This window comes from Sinocyclocheilus rhinocerous, unplaced genomic scaffold, assembly GCF_001515625.1.
Source record: "Sinocyclocheilus rhinocerous isolate Xijiao unplaced genomic scaffold, SAMN03320098_v1.1 scaffold1102, whole genome shotgun sequence".
NCBI lineage: Eukaryota > Metazoa > Chordata > Actinopteri > Cypriniformes > Cyprinidae > Sinocyclocheilus > Sinocyclocheilus rhinocerous.
Window position 1 is genome coordinate 8,057 of NW_015640208.1, and position 22,548 is coordinate 30,604.

General features: G+C 36.5%; 1 protein-coding gene across 1 annotated transcript; it reads left to right on the forward strand.

Annotated features, from left to right (window-relative positions):
- Positions 1-875: 875 nt before the first annotated feature.
- Positions 876-21,594, forward strand: LOC107752561 (anthrax toxin receptor 1-like; the record flags this gene model as incomplete). Its single annotated transcript, XM_016568569.1, has 5 exons — positions 876-923; positions 4,031-4,126; positions 5,188-5,355; positions 8,742-8,822; positions 20,739-21,594. Coding segments are annotated over 5 exons (810 nt in total), but the record flags the coding sequence as incomplete, so codon positions are not given.
- Positions 21,595-22,548: the final 954 nt, after the last annotated feature.

The window sequence follows — 22,548 nt, forward strand, 5'->3', positions numbered from 1 at the left end:
AGCAAACCACCAACTAGTTAGCCTGCTAACCTGTCATACTACACAGAGTTTAGCAAAAGGATAAAAAGAAAAGTCATAAAGTAACCAGTTATTTCATCATAATTTACAAACAGCTGCTCCTTGAGGTCTAAGGATAGAATTTGTGAAGAATTATGTTAGAATTTGTGAGATTATATGATGTGTTAATAAATAAATAAGTATAGCAGTACATTGTTGAATTAAAAGAATATATTCAGTTATTATTTTTGTTTATTATTATCATTATTATAATAATATTTATCATTATAAATTATAATGATCAGTGACGGAACATTGATTTGAGCTACAAAACAGCTATTTTTCCCCCATGTGGTAATGGTCAAGTGAATCTTGCATAATTATCGTTATATGTTTCTTTTATGTATTCCTGATGTCCTGTGCTATTTTGCTAATACTGCATTGCTAAAATGTTGTAGTATACAAGTGACTTCTGGACAAGTAAATAATCAGTTTTACTTCTCTGCAAGACACATACCTGGAAAAGCTTAACGTTGAGCCCTGCATTTTGGCTTTTATATCTGGCCTCCAGATATTTAGGTCATTTAAACTTGCTTGTAAACACACTAAAAACAAGGAGGGGTGCAATTCCTTAGCCATGTGTTTTTGTGTAACCTGATTTTCTGGCACAGACTGAAAACATTACTTGGGTCCTTTGACAAGTCAGTGGAAGAAAAAAAACTTTGGAGAGCATGTGGTCATGTGGAGAGCATGCAAAGTTAAAAAAACTTTTTAACTTTGGAGAGCATGTGGTCTGACATGCCAGCATGAGTGGGCTCATATGAGGTTGTTTATATCTCTCTCTCTCTCTCTCTCTTTCTCTCTCTCTCTCTCTCTCTCTGCAGATTATCCATGAACCTCCACCACCAATAGTGGAAGATAGTTCGGTAAGAACTTTTTTTTTTTTTTTTAAATGATCTGTACATTGTCTAATTAAGTAGTATTGCACTTGCATTTGTGTTGTCATACTGTGATCTGGCCATAGGCACAATACATTTCAGACAAAAACTGGCCAGTGTGTTCATTTGTTTCATACTCACCAACAAAAATATTGTCAAAAGAAGCTGAAGCATCAAGCTTTGCTTGTCACGAAGCAGCACACAGACTGAAAGCTGGTCTGGAACAGCATATCAGTGGAGTGGAGCGCAAGAGATTTCCCATTTCCGTTCGAAGCTTTCCATAATCACTCCGCTGCTCACATATTCTGGTCTGAAAAGCAATGAGCACGGACAAGCGGAGTGATGAAAGCTGTGAAATCCTAGTGCTGTTATACTACACTTTATCGTGGCTTTCTGGAAAACTGGAGTCTGATTGGTCAATTGCAGAATTGCATACATCTTGTAGATGGCTAGAAGATCAGAAGTTCCCAGTTAAAGCAAGAAAATGATAATTCCGCACACAAGAGCCCAGTAAAATGCTGCGTTCATGCCATGTCGTGATTACTAGACAACAATTCTACTTGGAGCTGTTTACATCCTCCGACTCAGAATGATCCATTTCTATGACAACACTAATAATGGCAAAATAAATCTGTGTAATATGAGTAATCAATAGATTTAAAAAAAAAAGCAAGTTAAAAGTAACAGTCATTATGCAAATGTCTCATTAATGAACATTTCAAGTTTACTTGGCTTATTAAGCTGGACTTCAGGCAGTAGTTTCAACTCTGTGCTAGCCACATTAAACTGTATTGAATGTGTTGTAATATTTTTATTATTGTAAGATTAATTTTACATGTTACTGTTGGAGCCGCTTGCAGTTTGAGTGTTTCCGCAGGACGCAGTGGTCAGGCAGTAGAAGTTTACAAGATTAGTCACAAGTTCTGCAAGGACATGAAAGCTTTTTATTAGCCGAAATCTCAAAATTACGGTAATTCTGACATGGTGTGAATGCATCCAGAGACACAAAGAGACAGATAAGAGAGAACTTAATGGAAGACAAGTAACTTGGATTGCAGATGACTAATAATACATAAATTATTACTGAGAAAATGTGCCAGTGTTCGTCTGGTTTCTATAGGAAGTTTCCTACATTACAATGGTCTGTTTTCATTGGCGAAAGATTTAAGGTAATCTGTAAGTAAGATAATAAATATCCTGGTAAGCAGCCGTGTAATATGCGGGATAATGTATAGTCAGCTGGTCATTATCGCTTAAATAAACCCAGACATGACTGTGACGTTATGCAGAGGGGTTTTGTATCACCCTAAAGGGGTTTATTTTGTGATAATAACCGTATGACTGCACAGTATATCTGAAAACGTGTTGGTATTTTACGATGGAAACTACAAGAGTTCACCAGCTTACCCTGCAGCATTTATGGTGATTTTCTTCTTTAACTCTTGTTTATCTTGGATTAGACTTAATCCTTGTTTATTGAAACCATCCCTGAGATCTAATTGTCCAAACATGAAAAAAAAAAAAAAGTTTATTAAGATTTGGATGTTATTTTGTAATGATGTTATTCTGATTTGAAACTCTTTCTGAAGGTCAGAATGTTTCAACTATTTAACAGGAACTTTGGGAGAGTCTTTGGATTCCATAAAACTCTCCAGATCTTTGTAGGCTGTTGTTTAACCACTCTGGCTCTGCTGCGCTAAAATGAATTAGTTCAGTCTGGCCTTATTAAAGACCTGTAATATGATAGCATATTTTTATAAATCTTTCATCAGTGATGTCACTTTTGTAAGTCGATAGGAATGTCATACGTGGAATGGCTGTGGGTTGGGGAAATTTCCCTAAAGGTTTCTTTAAGTTACGCTAAAGTTTCAGGATATAAAATATGTGATGGGGAATCAAGTGGGTGGTCAAATTGAAATATGAAGCATGGGGATGGCTGTTAAAACTTTTTGATTAAGTATGGACGCATTGATAAAAAGATGTCTGTTTAAATCTCGAGGACTGATTGTTAAACGGTTAAATTTCCTCAGAGCTGGAAAAATAAAGTCACAACTTGAGTGAGCCAATTTGGACTTATTTTATTGGATCAGGAAGAGCTATAGGGAGGGCGTAAGCATGGCTCGTGTCTTTCTGAGAAGCAATAAATGAAAAAGTCATGTTTTAAAGGAGTGAGTCACACCTCATTTAGGAAAATACTCCACCATTTGAATAAGACGCCAAAAATATGTTCTTGGAACAAACAAAAAATCTTTACAATAAGTGTTATTGTTTCATTCAAGAAAATGTGTATATCAGTTCTCAACATAGAGACAGATTTTACATTGGACATTTGGCAAGTCAACATAGTGCAAAATCCGTAACCTCTGCTTAATATGGTCTGGGCCGCATTTTGTTTTGGCTTCACACTTAAAAATAAAGGCTCCATAAGGGGTTTTCACAGCATAGACGAACCATATTCGGTTCCCCAAAGAACCTTTCAGTGATCAGCTCTTAAAAGAACCTTTTTTTTTCTTATTGTGAAGAACATTTGAAAAATCTAAGAACCTTTCTCCACTATAAAGAACCTTTTGTGGAATGGATGTTAGGTTCTTCACGGAACCATCGATGCCAATAAAGAAAAATCTTTACAATAAGTGTTATTGTTTCATTCAAGAAAATGTGTATATCAGTTCTCAACATAGAGACAGATTTTACATTGGACATTTGGCAAGTCAACATAGTGCAAAATCCATAACCTCTGCTTAATATGGTCTGGGCCGCATTTTGTTTTAGCTTCACACTTAAAAATAAAGGCTCCATAAGGGGTTTTCACAGCATAGACAAACCATATTCGGTTCCCCAAAGAACCTTTCAGTGATCAGTTCTTAAAAGAACCTTTTTTTTTCTTATTGTGAAGAACATTTGAAAAATCTAAGAACCTTTCTCCACTATAAAGAACCTTTTGTGGAATGGATCTTAGGTTCTTCATGGAACCATCGATGCCAATAAAGAAACGTTATTTTTCAGAATGTTGTGTAGTTTTGTGGTCCAACAGTTAAGAACCATTGGGCTCTATTTCAGTCACAATTTCATTGTCTCTTTGTTTGCTCTATAAGGATGATGAAGAGGATGGAACTCCGAAGAAGAAGTGGCCCACAGTCGACGCGTCCTACTATGGAGGAAGAGGAGTTGGCGGCATTAAAAGAATGGAGGTAAACAACAGTTGTATCACTCGCTGGAGGGCACCAGCCACTAAATTAGCACACGCTCAGTCTCTTAACAGATGTTTTTCATCCAGAGGAAGAGGGCTGTATCTCTGGAGGAACACGGGGTTAACTGTCTTTCTTAAGGGTGATGGATTCTGTAAGTAAATCTCCAGTTGACAGTTTGCCCCTACTTGGAATGAAACCACTGTTGTTTACATTGCATGCCAAGAGACTTCAGCACGTCATAATTGAAGTCAGCGATGAAAATGCCACAACTGTGAAGAAAAACAGGAAACACAGAAGGGAAAGTAAAATGTTTGTCAAATGCATTGATTCGCAAAAGTATGCTTGAAATAAACAATCTGCTATGCAAACACAAGGCCTCATAAAAAAAAATGCCATGACAAAAACAAGGAAAGAAATGGTTTAAGCCAGCATAAGGTGGTCTGTTGGTCTTAGAAGGTCTAGGGTTTAAAATGGTTTTGGACACTGGAGCTCGCTGACCAGCTAAAGCGCCTGAAGACCAGCTTGACTAGGCTGGGAGACAACCTTTAGCAAACAACCTTTGGCGTGTTTCATCAAACGGCTGCCAGTAAAGTACCAGAGTTTAGAATCACAGCAAGACAGTGATTACAATAGAGGAAAACAAGTGTGCGTGCATTATACAGCTCATCTGCTGTTTGGAATCCTTCCTTCTGTCAAACATTCTGCCTCAATTACCAGCAGTGCAGAGTTTGCAATTTGATTGTCACAGAAAATACCTGTGCATAAATATCTCTGTTTGAGAAAACATGAAACACATATTTTTTTGCCATTATTCACAGTTTTTATACTACTGAGTACACCTTGAAAATCTTTTGAGTTTGTTTTTCCATTTGTACCTGGAAAGGATTCTGAAATGCTGATAACAGAAAGGTTATGATGTAAAAATGAAGAAATATTTTGGAGTAAAATTAATGTGCACTCTTTTATACAGAAGGTCAAATGCTCTTGCCTCCATTGAAGCTCTTTGGATCATTGTCAAGTCATGCTGGATAACATGATCATCGCCATCTCCTTCATTTCAGGTTCGCTGGGGTGAGAGAGGTTCGACCGAGGAGGGTGCTAAACTGGAAAAGGCGAAGAACGCGAGGGTAAAGATGCCTGAGCAAGAGTTTGAAGCTCCTCCTGCTCGCATCCTAAATAATGGCATGCGGAAACCTCCAGGTCCTCGTAAATGGTACTCGCCCATTAAGGTGAGAAGAACAATAGTGTACTCTCAGGGTACACATGCTAACTAAAACTCAAAAGAGTAACACTTTAGTTTAGGGACCAGTTCTCACTTTTAACTAGTTGCTTATTAGCATGCATATTACTAGCATATTGGCTGTTTATTAGTACTTATAAAGCAGATATTAATGCCTTATTCTGCATGACCACATTTTAGAGCCCGTAATTTTACCACATACCTAAACTTAACAACTACCTTAATATCTATTAATAGGCAGCAAATTAAGAGTTTATTGAGGCAAAGTTGTAGCTAATAGTTAGTGAGAACTGGTCCCCAAACTAAAAAAAAACACAAAGTATTTTGTGTCCAGTATCTTGTTGAGAAATGGCAAATGCTGCTGAAATTTGGATAGCTGATAGGAAAAATGTATGAGAAGTTGACTTATTGTGTGGTGTGACGTGCTAAGCTACTAAAGAAAACTACTCAAAATTATAGAACTATTTTATAATTATTATGCATGATGCTTTTTATAAGATCATATTAATTGGAATATTCGTACCTTTTAAAAACATTTGTCACACTGCAAAATGAATTAGTGAAGGTGAATGGTGATAAAAACCATTCAAGAAATACCAAAAAACCAAACCAAAAAAACTTTCAAGAAATTGCGGACATTTTTTTCTAAACATTCACATGAATTTTAACCTTAAATGCAGTTGTTGATAAAAAGTCAGTAGTCATGTTGTCTATATGTGAAGGAGCTTTGCTATGATTGGCTGCTCTTTGTAGCTCCTGTAGCTCACACTGTTGTTAATTAGGAAGGGCCAAGTTTCTGAGCACAAAATAAGACTATGTAATATGTACTGCAGATACATTTGGCTATGCATGTTTGAATTTTGCATGCATTCTGTGTTAAAATGCAATTCATATTAACTAAGTGTGCAAGTCTTAACTTTGCCACAAGGGGCGCTATATTCTTTCAACAGTATTTTATGGGTTTTCTACAGTTTTCTATGTTAAGGGTAACCGTTTGTAAAACAACAAATAAGATATTTTGACATTGGACAGACAAACAATACATAATAAATAACATAATAAATAGCACATAATAAATACATGAATATATAAGTTCAAATATTTAAAATTTAAAATATTTAATTTGTGTTCCATTGAGTAGAACACTAAATCTGAGTTCCAATTCAGGGGCTGCTTCCTTAGAAGGGCACAGACTTTGAAGGCCAGACGTTGCCGCCTAGCAACTGTGACAACTGCCGTTGACAAGTGGCAGTAATGTTTGTACTGGATTTTTTTTTTTGAAAATTATATTTGATATTTTCGAAATTAGATATTCAAATAAGCTGAAACCCAATACTTAGAGTTAAAAGTGTAATCAGCATGCCCTCTCAAAAATAAAACAGAATAAAAATGAAGGAGCCTTCACACTGGGACAGCCTTATGCCCGGTTCAGACTACACGATTTTAGCCCGATTTTGCCACGATTTGCTTGATGTAGGGTGTCGAAATGTTTACACTCTTGTTTTCGGAAGTCATTCGCTAGTTCCGCCTTCTCGATGACATCACACGCGTCGTTAAAGACAGCACGCGATGAATGGTCGGGAAGCAACGTGTAGTCTGACATGTTTCTTGTCCACGACACAACAAGATTTTTCTGACATGTTTCTTGTCCACGACACAACAAGATTTTAGGAGTCAAAATCATGTAATCTGACACAGTGACTATCGTGACCGACAAAAATATCGTTGTAGTCTGAACCCGGCATTAGTCGTGCTGCTGTGAGGCATTCAGTCTTGGAATTTCACCTTTGAAGGATGCAGCCTCTGAATTGTGATGCAGCTAAGACTAAAGATGACACTAATTCTGTTGACAGTTAAACATGAGCAGCCCCCCACCATGCAGTTCTCCTGCTGAATTAATGCGTAAAAACATGGCTTAAGATGTTAGTGCTTATAATCAATCAGCTTGGGGATTCGTAATATAGACCAGAAACTGTGGTGACCTCCGAGAAACTGTGCCTGTGGAGTCAGCACTTTGCTACACTCAAAACCAGGTTTCCCTCATTTCACCTCTCTCCACTCGCTCACTTTAATAGATCTCACTGTCCAAGAGCTCAGAGCATTGCCAAAAAATTTTTCCCCCGTAGTTCGTTCTTTTAGTCTGTGTATCTTTACTTTGAATATTTATTTATTTCCTTTATTTGTTCATCTCTGTATCTAATGTGTCTCCCTGTTTTTTTTTTTTTTTTGGGGGGGGGTAATTTGAAAATATTACAAAAAGAAAGAAACGATTAATTAATGAATAATAATAATTAAAAATGGAGAATAAGTAAGAATGAATGAATAAATAAATAAATAAATATTTTGTTATGTGCAATGAAAATTTGTTCTGTGGTGCTGGGATTCTGTGTAGGCATTACCAAAATTGTATTAAAAACACTGAGGAGAAAAAAAGAATTGCACGTAGCCTATTTAAGTAATAGGAGTGTGTGGGAAACCTGTTGGAAACAATCATTATTTCTTGCAATTCTTTTTGACAGCAAGTGTGCAAATCCTGGTTTACCTCTAGCTGTGTCTGCATATCCGCAGATCTGATCAGAAACAGCCGTCAGCGCTGATGGATGTAAAAATAAACGGCGTCTCGCTGCACGCTGGCCGCTCTTGACCAGACTCACCATGATGACATGCCCTATAAAGAGGTATGTGCCACTTTTTGTAATCCAACTTTACATTTAAATCTTCCAAAATCCCCTTCTGTTCTTTCTTTCACCCGTTCATGTTCTCTATTCCACCTCTTCTTGACAGCAGACAGCAGCAGCTCTTGTGCAATGAGGGTCGGCTGTCTTTATTAGGAAGTTGGATCGAGGCTGAGGGACATCAGAATTCTGTTGTATATTCATAACCATGGAGCAGATAGCAAAGCATTGATTCATTCTAAACTGTGGCTTTGAGATTTATCCGTCTCATATAGTGAGCCAGAGAGGCCACATGTGGGGTGTTGAGTTCAGGAAATCTCTTTGTTAATATAATCTATTTCTCAGAGTTTAGTGACTGAACAATGTGAGGAACAAGTTCAGTCACAAACCCTGAAGGTCAGTGAAGACCCATGAAGACTTGAATCATACAGAAAACAGACAGTTTATACCAGAGTTTTCCAATCCCACTACTGGAGGGCCAATGTCCTGGAGATTTTAGCTCCGACACACTTGTTTGGAAGTTTCTTGTGAGTCTGAAGAGCTTGATTAGCTGATTCAGGTGTGTTTAATTAGGGTTGGAGCTAAACTCTGCAGGACAGTAGCCCTCCAGGAACAGATTTTATTAATAGACAAACACATATGCTTGCTTTTTTTCATCTTAATTTTTGTGTTTTTGGTGTTTGTTTGTGCTGATGCGCAGGGAAAACTGGATGCATTGTGGGTACTTCTGAAGAAAGGGTATGACAGAGTGTCCATCATGCGACCACAACCTGGAGACAAGGTAAGACTCTTTAGTCTTGATGTATAAAAAATGCATTATTTATATGTATAACTAAATTATAAAAAAAATAATAATAATAATAACATGCATATACAGTAGTGCATTCAAGATAACATGTAAGACTTGAATGCACTGTATGCAACTTTTAACAAACAAACAAACAATAAATAATAAAAATAAATAAATAAATAAAAATGTAAATATATATATATATATATATTTGCCAAATGCACTATTGGTTTGTTTTCTACAGAAAGGATGACTTCTGTTGAGTTTTGTGGATTTTTTGTCAAGATAAAAGTAAAAAAAAAAATGCATAGCAACTTAGCAATAATTATTGCATAGCATGTTATTCCATTTTTTTTTTCTTTTGAAGCTTATTTTTATTTATTTAATAAAAAAAGTAAATTTGCGACTTTTCAGACAATTCATAAATTGTGAAAAGTTAAAAAAGACAATTCTGAATTGTGAAAGATAAATTGCAAGAAAAAAAAGTCTTTGTTTCTGCTACAGAAATAAAAAATTAAAATAGCAATTGTGAAAATAAGCTTCGATAAGATTCCTCACAGACCCTGTTTGATACTGAAAATCAGTGGACTTGCAGATGAAATTCGTTCTATTCATTGACAGTATAGTAATTTTCGTTTGCACCACTTTGTTTTTGAGTGTGGAAACATATGAACAGATATGCGTAGAATGATGTGAGGTTTAATCACTATGAAGGAAAAACAGTTGGGATATGAGGATTTGGATATACGGACATACAGTACTCTATACACTATATGAGTAGCTTATAGCTTGCAGTGGTATTCATTTCCACTTTTAAAGATGGCCATGTCTTTGATATGTTCACCAGCACAAGGACTCTAAAGCTTATAAAAGATCTTAACTTACTCTTCTTGATCCATTTTCACAGCACAACAGAGCAATCTGCTAAATCACTATTATAACTGTCAGTTAATTCAATATGACTTGGCTTTACTGAAGTGATGAAAAGCAGAAATGAAAAGACGAATACAGCACTATTCCACAGCTTGCTAGGAAATGAAAACCAGCCTCACACTGATGGAGCTTTACACAGAATAGATAACCAAGACCTTTGTTCAGTTCAGTTTTAAAGAGGTTTTTTTTTTTTCATTTCTGGAGCTATATGTATGAGGAAAAAATATTTTGTGTTCCACATAGAAATAATATCATACGGTCTGTAACAGCATTAGGGTTCAATAAATGATGATAATATTTGAATTAACTATATTTGTGCATATTTAGTAATGTTTACTCAAACAAAATCAACATTGCCAAAAAACTATCATGAACATTAATGACAAATGTTGCAGTTAGACTTGGCCTCCTCTCTATAGCATGTATTTGCTTTCACTCGCTGCTTCTTTTTTAACACTCTTTTATCCTTGCCTGAATGGAGAACAACAACAGACCAAGTGTAAGAGCCCACCTGTTGCATGCTGGGTCTCCTGGACTAAGCAAATAAACTGAGGAAATGCATATCAAATATCCCAAATGGCAATGAGATTTGCATGAAATGAAATACAAAGTTTTTTAGGGTGAACTCGCATGTTATTTCTTACTTATGCAAAGGATGATTTGACTACAAAGTTGATGGCAGGTCACATCACCGAGAGAAAGGGCTCATTTAAGGACAGGACGCAGTACTGAATGCTTTTCATGGTCTATTTGTCAGGGTTGTTTGCAGGATCAGCAAGGAAGAGTTGAGGCGAGGATCTTTTAGAAGCAAATATGATTTATTTACAAGACCAAATAATATACAAGAGAACAAGAAAACTAGAAATACGCAAACCAACATAATACTTGCCAAGAACAGACAATGAATTAAGCCAAACAGGGGGTATAAATACACGAAAACGAGAAACCAAACAAGACACAGGTGAGCATAATCCGTACCTATGGAAACCAAATGAGGACATACAGAGGGTAAATTTACACAACAACATTATTCTAAAAAGGGGAAAGTTTTTTTCTTTGCTTTTTTGAAAAGTTTGACGTACAGACGACAATTGAACAACTCAAAGCGATCCCTGTTTATACGGATACGCAAAAACAACTAAAAACGCTGCATTATGTATGCCAGGCCAGTAGTTGGCGTTGTCACTTTGTAAAGAAATGCGCCTGCACACATTCCTATAGACTGAATACATAGTATGCATACGCATTCTTTTTCTTTGCTTTTTTGAAAAGTTTGACGTACAGACGACAATTGAACAACTCAAAGCGATCCCCGTTTATACGGATACGCAAAAACAACTAAAAACGCTGCATTATGTATGCCAGGCCAGTAGTTGGCGTTGTCACTTTGTAAAGAAATGCGCCTGCACACATTCCTATAGACTGAATACATAGTATGCATACGCATGACATCACCATTTTCACAAATTTACGTTTTTGTAGTTTACACAGAGATAATAACGGTATCGTTTTCAAAAGTTTGGGTTTTCAGGCCCCCAAAATGCTGTTGTTGTGTAAACAAACAGCCAAAAGACATAAAAAGATTTTTAGTTGAAAACTGTGTCATGAAAACTGTGTCAAACACCCCCTGAGAAACCATGGAATCTAATGACATGAGGGCAAAACACAGGAATAGAACTAAAACACACACAGACTAGACGTGATACAATTAAATTTAGTTTGAACTGTTGGAGATCTACTGAAAAGTCAGGGCATAGTCAGGCCTAATTTAGAAAATAGTACACTGGTAACTGATACCAAAAACGCCTTGTAACCACCTACCTTTAAAAAAAAAAATTTTAATTAATTATATTATTCAGCAGGGGCATATTAAATTGATCAAATATGACTAAAGACACAAAAAAAGTCACAACAATTCAAAATATATTTATCCTGGTTTATCATAATAATAATGATAATAATAATAAGCACAGCACTGATAATAACAAATATTTTTTAGCATCAAATCAGCATATTAGAATGATTTCTGAAGGATCATGTGACACTGAAGACTGGAGTAATGATGCTGAAAATTCAGCTGTACATTCAAATATATTCAAATAGAAAAGAGTTATTTGAAATTGTAAAAATATTTGTAAAATACTATTGTGTTTGCTGTATTTTTGATTAAAGAGCAGGCCATATGGGTTTTCGAAAAATATCTTTTTTGCAGTTACGTGCAGTAACGTAGCTATCCTTCAATGTAAACAGTCTGCAAAGTTGTTAATCAAAAAAGTGCATGATAAAGATATTGTCTCTCAAAAGAAAGAGTCGACTCTGAACCGTCTTAACGAGTCGTCATATTTTCGAATCTTCTGCCTGTTACCTATATGCGTCACAAGGTAACACATTTACATAATCCCCGATCTGCCCGTGAAATACGAACACTCTGACCTGCCCAAAAACACTTTCGCAAGTTAGTGTATTTACATCATGTCGAGAAGACGCTGTGTTTTCAGCCTCACTGGGCATTCTAACACAGTTCCCACACGTGCACCTCAAATAAGTAAATAATAATAATGACTGCAATAAAACTGCTGTGACATCACGTAAAGTACCACATACAAAGTTTCAACTTACCACTGAGAAACGTCCTGATCAAGTCGTGCTTGCGATGGAGTTTCCAGTTGAGCGACTGCATTGGTATCATCCTCGGTCTCGGGCTCGTATTGATAAGGTAATATCGATGCCATTTTTGTAACCTTATAGCATCTTTGTTTACAAGTAATGCTCCGGAGCAAAAAAAATTTATGGTAATGGGCGTTTCGTTTCCAACACGCATTGTATATGGAAAGACCAATCACAATAGACGCGGCCATCTGACCAATCAGAGCAGATTAGGCTTATGGAAGGGAGGGGTTTACAGACCTTAAGCTCAGAACTGCTTCGAACAAATCGTTTCGAAATCATTGAAAAATTATTCTAATATTAAATGTATATTCTGAAAAAATTACAATGTTTTCTGACCTTAGATGCATTTAAACCTGTTGTAGGGGACTCCAACACAATATTAGGACACTTTAAAATATATGACCTGCTCTTTAAATAAATGCAGCATTGGCGGACAAACTTTTTTTAATAAACATAAAAAAAAAATCTTAGTAGCCTTAGTGCTTAAAAACACTCAGAACACCAGAATACCACATAGCAACAGTCTAGCATCAACTTTTGCAAATGCATGCATCACTTACATTTTCTTCAGAAAGTTAGAAACTCTAGTTGCATCAAATCTAGATTGTACAATGTGATGCATCTTGTTCTTACAGTGCACTGCCAATAAGTTGATTTCTCCTGCTTGTACTAAGAGCAGCTAAGATAGGTGGTCATTTTCTCCACTTCAAAACGTGCAGCTTTTTTTTAACCAAAATAAATAGATATGGTTCAATGTCAACAGATCCGTTTGGATGTAACACCATGTGAAGTGGGTGGTGTCATTCAGAACTGAAGCACACTGCAAAACTCAACACCCACACCCTCATTTTCTCTAAGGAGCTCGCTTAGTAGCGCTAAACATCAAATCCCACTGTACGTTTGGAGGGTCAAACTGTGAGTCACATTTGGCTTCAACTTTGGACCTACTCCTCTTAAAGAGAAGCTTCACAGATTGCACAACATCACAACCAATCCTGCAGCCCCATGTATCTGCAGGTAAGATGGACTTGAATCAGATATTTGCTGAGTGATGTCAAAAAAATAGCACTTGCATCATAGAATGACATGCACATTGATACTTAACACAACTGACAAGCAAACAGACTCAGGAAAGAAGCTTAAAGGAAACCTGGGCCTAAAAGGTTTAACAAAGAAAGCAGACCAATGGGCAGAAACAATATATTCTAGACTTGTATATCAGGAAGATGATACAATTGCTTTACAAGAGAACAACGAAACATAGTATAGTAATTAACGGCATCGGGGAGGCGACACCCTCAGCAGTTAGAGAGTCTGATGACATCACACTATGAGGTTATTACCATTTCACCGCAACACATGAAGCCACTTGGACGCATGCCGAAACTTCAAAACACAGCCAGATGCTCCAAGATAAATAGTGAAAGGCATTCAGTGACCTGGATGACTGTGTGGTCACAGCCCTTATGAACAAATACAGTGGCAGTCAGGTCAAGCCAAATCAAGTCACCTTTATTTCTATACACAAGAGTTTGTTTCAAAGCAGCTTCACAGTACTAAACAGAAAAATAACACAATCAGTGATGCAAACTTCCAAATCCAAATTCTGCTGTAAAGCAGCTCAAAACACTGTCATTATTACTGTCACGAACTGCACGTTGACACGAAGGTAGAGGATCTAAATGCAGGTGAGCTCACAAGGCTAATGAGACACAGGTGCAAACAATTAGTGCTGATGAGACCGGGCAGAGGATTATGGGGAATGAAGTCCTTGATAGAGTGGCAGTAGACTGGAATGGAGTGCCCTCTGGTGGTTATCAAGGGCACTCCAGCTGGTGATCGTGACAATTATTATATGTTGGTTCAATTCAGATCAATTACAGTCTGAAGTTCATCAGTTATGAAACCAGTTCAGTTCAGCTGTAAGCAGCTCTACTGAAGACAGCAGTGTCTTTATGTCATTATAGCTCATGTTGATTCAATTTAGTTCAATGACAGCGTTGATGTTGCAAAATGTGTTATATTCACAGCTATAAAGCAGCTCTACAGACAAAAGTGTCAATATTAGTTCAAGTTTTGTCAATTTGTTGATATTACTGAATATTAAGTCTCTTTCAAACCCCAACTAAGCAAGCCAAAAGGCGACAGTGGCAAGAAACCCAGACTCAATCAAGTGATAGAAGTGTTAGGAGGAAGAAAAAAAAAACGAAATTTATAATGAGACGTGTTTGTAAACCTGTTTTACAGAAACTGCGGTTTTCAGACAAAATAGAGCTTGAGGTTTTAAATCTTGCAAGTGAAAACAAAAGTATTGTAATTTTCCTACTATAAAGTATTATTTTAAAAAATATATCTATTTTTCGTAATATTAGCGTGTCCAGAACACATGGTGTTCCCGTGGAATCATGTCCAAAAACTATATATCATGTAGCTCAAATCACTAAAAAATATTCCAAAATGTTGTTAGAGTTCCTTTGCAAATGATATTTTCTAGGTTTGTGCTTTTGGTGCAGTTGGTGGTAATTAAAATGATGATAAAAGTGCATATGCGGAGCAATACACCAAAACAGCTGTGAGCCGTAAAGCAAACACAGACAGCTATGCTGCCGGATAGGGATGTTGTTGTCTGGCAAACCCATCAGAAGATTCCAGTATCTGAAGCCAGCTTTAAAATATTTGGCTTATATAATGTGGCACAGGATGTAGAGGGAGTCCGAGTTAACTGTTCAACGGGCTTTGCAAACATTTTGTTGAAAGCTATTGTAATCTTTCATGTAGGAAGTATGCACTTCTCTCACTTTACCAAAACACTCCCATGTGTGGACTGTTTGCTCTGAAAACTGTATGCATATCCAGTGTTACATTAACAAAATTACTGACAAAAATATTTGTTTGACAAACATTTAGGAAGCCAAAACAAATGATATGCATCATGAAGCAAAGACCAAAATGACATAGAATATCAGTCATGGACTAAATTGATACTGACATTTATTTGCATGCACTGTTTTCATTGTTTAGCACCCAATTACTAACATGCAAATACATTTACAAATACAAACAACACATTTTTACTTATTCTAATGTTGAATTTTAAGTTGTGATAACTAATCGCAGGAATCTTTTTTTTCTAACTTTGACCCATTTTGAACAGTAAATGTTACAGTAAGTCACATTATTTAACATTAGATAATGCATTGACTAGCATTAACTAACAATGAGAAATATATTTATACAGTATTTTTAATCTTTGTTGACATTAGTTAGTAAAAATACAGCTGTTCGTGTTAGATCAGGTTCATTAAATAATATTATTTTGTCCTAATAAATACTAATAAACGTTGAAATAAAAATTAAATAAGAATAATAAATGCTTTAGAAGTATTTTTAATTGTTAGTTCATGTTAACTAATGTTAACAACTGAAACTTTAAGTGTTACCCAGTAAATTTAGTCACTTACCAAAAACACAGTCAGCACTCAGTGAATGTGTGTCAGTCGATTGGAATTTCTAGCATTGGTGGGTCTGACCCAGATTCTTAGCGTGACGTGAGTTCGGTGGTTGTGTCTTTTGGTTTGCATAGCAACTGTGTAAATGTCTGTCGAGCTTTGAGTGGATCAAGACATCTTTCGTTTTCAAAAAAGAAAACAAAAAGGGACATTAACTAGCTTTAATGCAAGTTGCTGCCAAATGCTTGTCCAACTAGTCAGTGTGGTCAAGTTGATGTTACATATACATAAAATCACTGAGCAGCATGAATCTGTTGCTAATTACAAGCAGATGATATTTTTCTGAGCTGTACAGTGATGCATAATAACTTCCAGATTTAAACTGCCCATTTACATTGTAGACCATTGACATTTAAGATCAGTATGTCCCTGTCAGGGTTATCGCACCCTTGGAAAAATTATTTTTTTTCCTTTAATTTATTTATTTTTAATATTAGTTTAAATTGTAATAGTTCATTTGTGTATATATATATATATATATAATTTTTTTTTTTTTTTTTTTTTTTTTTTTTTTTTTGACTAGGGTTACTTTAGTATCACTGAAATACTATTATAGTTTTTACCAATATTTTGAATCCGTTTTAATATCTTTTAATGCTGTTTTTCCATTTTCATTTTAGTTACTGTTAATAATTTTGCTGGGTGTCTTTTTTTTTTTTTTTTTTTTTTTATGTGTGTATTTTAGAGGAGATGTGTATGTTTAAATGTATAAAATGTTCAATTTTATATATTTTTTATTTTTTTATTTATTTATTTTTTTCAAGTTTTTTTTTTTTTTTTGAAACTCCTGTTTTCATTTTTGTTTTAGATAATGGAAATATTTTTTCTCTGAAAGTTACTGATTCCGGCTTAAGCCTGTTTTAACCCAGAGTGGTATATATGCCAAAGATGCATTATTATGGTGGATGCAGTGCGCATAAATCTTATCCTGTTGTCTGCACATATGTCTAACATGTGCACTGATAAAATAACATCAATACTTCCTTTTCAACAGGAAGGTATAATTAGGTTTTTGATTTGTCATTTTTCTGTGAACTCTGAAGTTGAGTAAGTGGTGACAATAAGACAGTTTGAGCTGAGCAGAAGACAAAAGTCTGGGAATGAAGACCAGACATTTAACAGAGGAAGAGGAATTTTGATTTAAGCAGTTACAGAAGGCGGTATGAGTTGGAGGTATGTTCTTATTAAAACTGTAGGGTCTGGCGACTGTAAAATTAAAAAGAAACTAGAGTTGGCTGCTGTCCCGACTACTGCTGAGAGAGACAGTGTGGAGACAGAGAGAAGTTTGCATGCGTCTGCTAGATTAGATGAACCTTCTGAAATGAAGGCACAACCAAAGTAACAGTGTTCGGAAAAATATGACAAAATAAAACTATGACTAAATATATACACCATACTTTGCAGCGTTTCCCATGATTAGACTATAAAACTCTCTATATCCAAAATCTCTATATATTTTCTTCAGCAAAAAAAGAGGAGAAAAAAATAGACCTAATGCTTGGGGTTGCCAGATGTCAAGAGTCCCTATCAGAGCTTTTCCCTTAAAAGGACACATTTTCTGCCCTGTGTTTTACGTGTTTTTATCTTTATAACCTGGCAAACGTGTATTTGCTCCCTCTACCCTGCAGAAGAAGTGCTGATGAGCTAAAAAAAAAAACATCGACAAACATCTACATTTGGAGTTTAGGGATTTCCATTGAGATATTCTGCTCAAATGAAAGTGTAATACAGCCAGTCCGTGTTGAACTAAATCCAAACGTGGATCTCAACTATTGTTTGTAATTTTGTTTGCTGAATAAAAGCACGTACACAATTTTTGTTGTTGGTTTAATAGAAAAACATGGATATTATTTGGAATTAATATTAGGAATTTCGCTGTTTTATCTTTTGAGAGAAGCTTTTGAATTTGACCAGTTTTCATAATGTAGAAAGTGTGTTAATTTATATGGTCATTTAAAATATCAGGATGCCAGATTAGGTAAAATAAACCATGTATATGAGTTGACATTCCCTTTATTTGTGCTTATAGGTGAAGACAGACTAAATGGGGGGGGAAAAAACCCTGACATAAAGCTAATTCAGATGAAGGAAGAGATGGAGCAGAGGGCTGGTTCTCAGTTGGTTTTGCTTCAGGCCCTAGATTTCATAGTGCACCCTACAAAAAATTGTTTATATAAAAGTAATCAATAATGTCCCTAAAATTAAACACTAAAATTTATTAAAATCATAATGAACTGAAAAAGCAAAAGAATAGGCAAAATTCTGATAAAAACTGATCTTAAATTTAAATTGTCTGTCTCTCTGCAGACAGTAATTCAACACACAAAACAATTTTTAACAATTAAAATATCTCAGCAGAACCTGTATTTAAAATATTTGAAGCATTTTCTACACTTTTTTTTTAAGTTGACAGGTTGCCAATTTATTATAATTATGTGCACTTATATTGTGTTAATAATGGTTTGATTAAAAGTGTTATCTTAACTTCCAAAGTCCCTTTGAAGTTGGCATAAAATGAAAATTCACCTCATCTACTGAAACACTGACATCTCTGTAACTTTTTGTCAAGAGTATATATTAATATGTCAAACTACAAATAAAATATGGCAACCCAGTTATGCATAAAAAAGAAGGTTATTTAGCCTAAATTATTTAGCCACTCATTCCTGACAGGACCAACTATTATTATTCATGCACATTCCAAGGCAACCAAATCATGTGATTGGCTCTTTTAACTCAAACGAAACCATAAACCAGGTCTTCTGTTCCTCCACATTTATATCGCTATTGCGATTTCTTCCGTTTGTTTTTCTATGAGTAGTTGGTCTCTGTAACCTTATTTTGTCTTACAGAGCTATACATACCAAATCTTTTCAGCCTTTGATGTTCTTAATTACAATACATATTAAAAGCTCTTAACTGCATGAACTCTTACTGTGTGTGTGTGTGTGTGTCTTTCCTGGGGCCAGCGAAGGAGTTCTTCATTAGTTGACAGGAAATTGGGACAGAGAGTTCTCTAATTTTCCATAAGTGTTTCTAGTAAACTACCAACAACTAGCCTTTCCTCTGTGTATCATTAAAACTTGTCTGGCATTTATAGCGTCCTACAGCTATAGCAGACAGAAAGACCAGCACACCTCTCAGCACTGCAGTCTGCCTCTGAGTTTATGTTTGTCATGTTATTTATTGACGGTAAAGTCCATCATGTTTGCTGCCCATTTCCCAACCACATGCATTTGGAGATTTAAGACTAATATTCCTGGCATATTCACTTCATCAGAACTAGAGTCAATTAACATAACACACATTTCTCATCTGCCACATTGACCTACATGATGGGAAAAAAACAAGCAAAACTCTCTCCAATATTTTGAATTTGTACTCTAGTACCCATGTCAACCACTAGCTGTCAATATTACATACTACACCTTTAAATATCAACTCGATTTACTAATTCCCAGCAAAAATATTTTTGACGTATTTGATTCACTTTTTTTTCTTCGTAATCAATCTGAAATCCAAGTAAAAAAAAATACAACATTTTTTTGGGGGGGGACAGAATCTCTTGGCATTGTGCTGATGCTTATGTTGTTGCCATCGCAGACAGTCAGTCCTTAAAAACGACTCTGAAATTTAATTTGTGTGCAATGTGAACAAAGACATAGAGACTCAGAACCTCACAGCAACCCCTGACAACCACCCAGAGCACCCTAGAAACTACATGGGAACATGCTAAACATCACTTGGAACATGTTATGAACTACATAGCAATGTCTTAGCACAGAACACCTTAACAACTGCAACATGTTAGCGACTGCATATATAGCTGCACTCTAAGAACTAGCCATAACACCTTAGCAAACGCATAGCAGCCTGCTAAAACTCCTGAAGAACACAACGCTGCCTAGCAACACCCTGCCAACCACTATCGCATTGACAACTACCCAGAACACCCTAGCAACTTCATGGCAACATGCTAAAAAACACTCAGAACATGTTAATCACTGTATAGAAACACCTTGGCCAGTGCCGATAGTCCGTGGGCAGTGCACCAACATATAGCGCCATTGCGCTTTGGGTGTCCCGAGTTCGAGTCCTGGCTCGCGGTCCTTTCCCAATCCCGTCCCCCTCTCTCTCCCAATAAAGGCAAAATTGACAAAAAATACATCTAAAAAAGAAAAAAGAAACACCCTGGCAACCACCCACAGCAGCCTAACAACTGCATGGCAACATGCTAGAAACTATTCAGAACAATGTTATCCACCGTATAGCAACATCATGACAGCCACCCATATCACATATCAACTTCATGGTAACATGGTAAAAAAAAAAACTCAAAACAAGTTAGCCACAACATAGCAACACCTTGGCAACCAACCAACCTGCTAAAAACCCTCATAACATGTTAGTCACTGTATAGCAACACCCTGACAACCACCCACAGCAGCCTAACAACAGCTACAACATAGCAACACCTTGGCAACAATGCCAAATCCCTAGCAACTTCATGGCAACATGGTAAAAAAAAAAACTCAAAACATGCATAACAGCACCTTGGCAGCCACCTACAGAACCCAACATGCTAAAAACTTTCAAACATGTTATCCACTGCATAGAAATGACTTGACAACTATCTAGAACACCCTAGCAATTTCATGGCAACATGGTAAAAAAAAACTCAAAACATGTCAGTTGCCACATGGCAACACCTTGACAACAGTTAATCACCACACCGCATTTTCTTTAGAAGTGTTACATTTGAAATAATTTGTTCTGTCTTCTCTTTCCCTCTCAGGGTCGCTGTATGAACTTCACTCGCATCAAGTCTAGTCTCCCTCCACGCTATCCATCCTACAACCACCATTCTTCACCCGTCTACACCCCTCCATGCACCCTCAGCCCACCCCCTCCTCAGGGCCAGCTGCCCCCTCCTCCACGCAGTCCACCCGCCTCCCTGTCCTCCGGCTTTCCTTCGGCGCCTTCTACGCCCCCACCTCACGCCATCAACCCGTCTCCACCCATCACTCCTCCTCCATCCTATTCTCCACCCCCTGTCTGGTCCTCGTCTCCTAACACTCTCTACTTTTCTCTGCCCACATCTCTGCCCTCTCTTCCACCATCTCCTCCTGCCTCCCTGCCCCCGCCTCCTCAAGCCCCACCTCCAGGAAGAGCTCCTCCTCCAGATCGCCCACCTCCACGACCTTGTGTGTAATGTAGCACATTTGAGTGGACTACTACAAGGACTGGAAGTAAACAGGAAATATAAATTTTCCATATCCTCCTCAAGATTCCGTTGCTGTGTGGCCTAACGCAATAAAACTCCATACAAAGATCACCTGTGGCATCAAGGGCATTTGCTTCTGTGAAAGAACAATGAAATGGAATATAAGCCACCATGAAACTCTATAGAGAGCAACACTCAGAATCACACACCAGGCATTGCAAAGAAACGGAAAATTCACATACGAGTTTCTCAGCAGACGCCATTTGTGAGTTTAACCAAGCTTTGAGAATGGAAGTGGCTGGTTCCATTAATGGATTCGTGGATGTTTCACAATTGCATGCACATGGGACCATCTCATAAAGGAGATTTCCACAATAGAGGAAAGATGAAACTTTTTGGGGACTTTCTCATTCAGAGCAATTGAGAAAATATACATATAATACAATACATACAATAACTTCACCATATACAGGTGCATCTCAATAAATTAGAATGTTGTGGAAAAGTTCATTTATTTGGGACTTTCCAGAAGGCCAACAATTCACTAAAAATGTTTTTTTTATTGGTCTTATGAAGTATTCTAATTTGTTGAGATAGTGAATTGGTGGGTTTTTGTTAAATGTGAGCCAAAATCATCACAATTAAAAGAACCAAAGACTTAAACTACTTCAGTCTGTGTGCATTGAATTTATTTAATACACAAGTTTCACAATTTGAGTTGAATTACTGAAATAAATGAACTTTTCCACGACATTCTAATTTATTGAGATGCACCTGTACAGGTCTTCATAAAAAAGGCAAAACTAAACATTGGGTCTCATTTACTAAAAATTGCATGGGTTACACTTGTGCGCACAGGAAAAAATTCTGCCAGATTTAAAACTATGCACATGAATTGGATTTTAACTTTCTAATGTTAAAAGACTGCATACCCTTGATTACTAATTTGCATAAACACACCCATCTCTAAATAAGGGTTTTATGTACAATAGAATGCAACAATCATGTTCCAGAAGTAAAAATGCCATTCATTAGCTGTTTCCATCCACTTATTTCTATGCGCATTTTGGGATATTGCATAAAATAAACGCTGAATGGAAATGCCAAGATGCGCATAAATCCTAAAAATGCGCATAAAAAGACTTATGCGCTCAACTGAGAAGGATACATTTTTTATCCAATAAGAAAACATGCATATAAACTATGATGGCAACACATTTACTGAATAAATTACTCGATGTGCATCAAAAAATGTCACGTGACTTTGCACAATGACCACGTTTATTGCATTTTGTCTGCGCACTCCGAGGCACAAGTAATTTATTATATATGGAACAAGACCCACCGTGGCTTCTCCTACTGCAGCAAATTACCTTTTTTT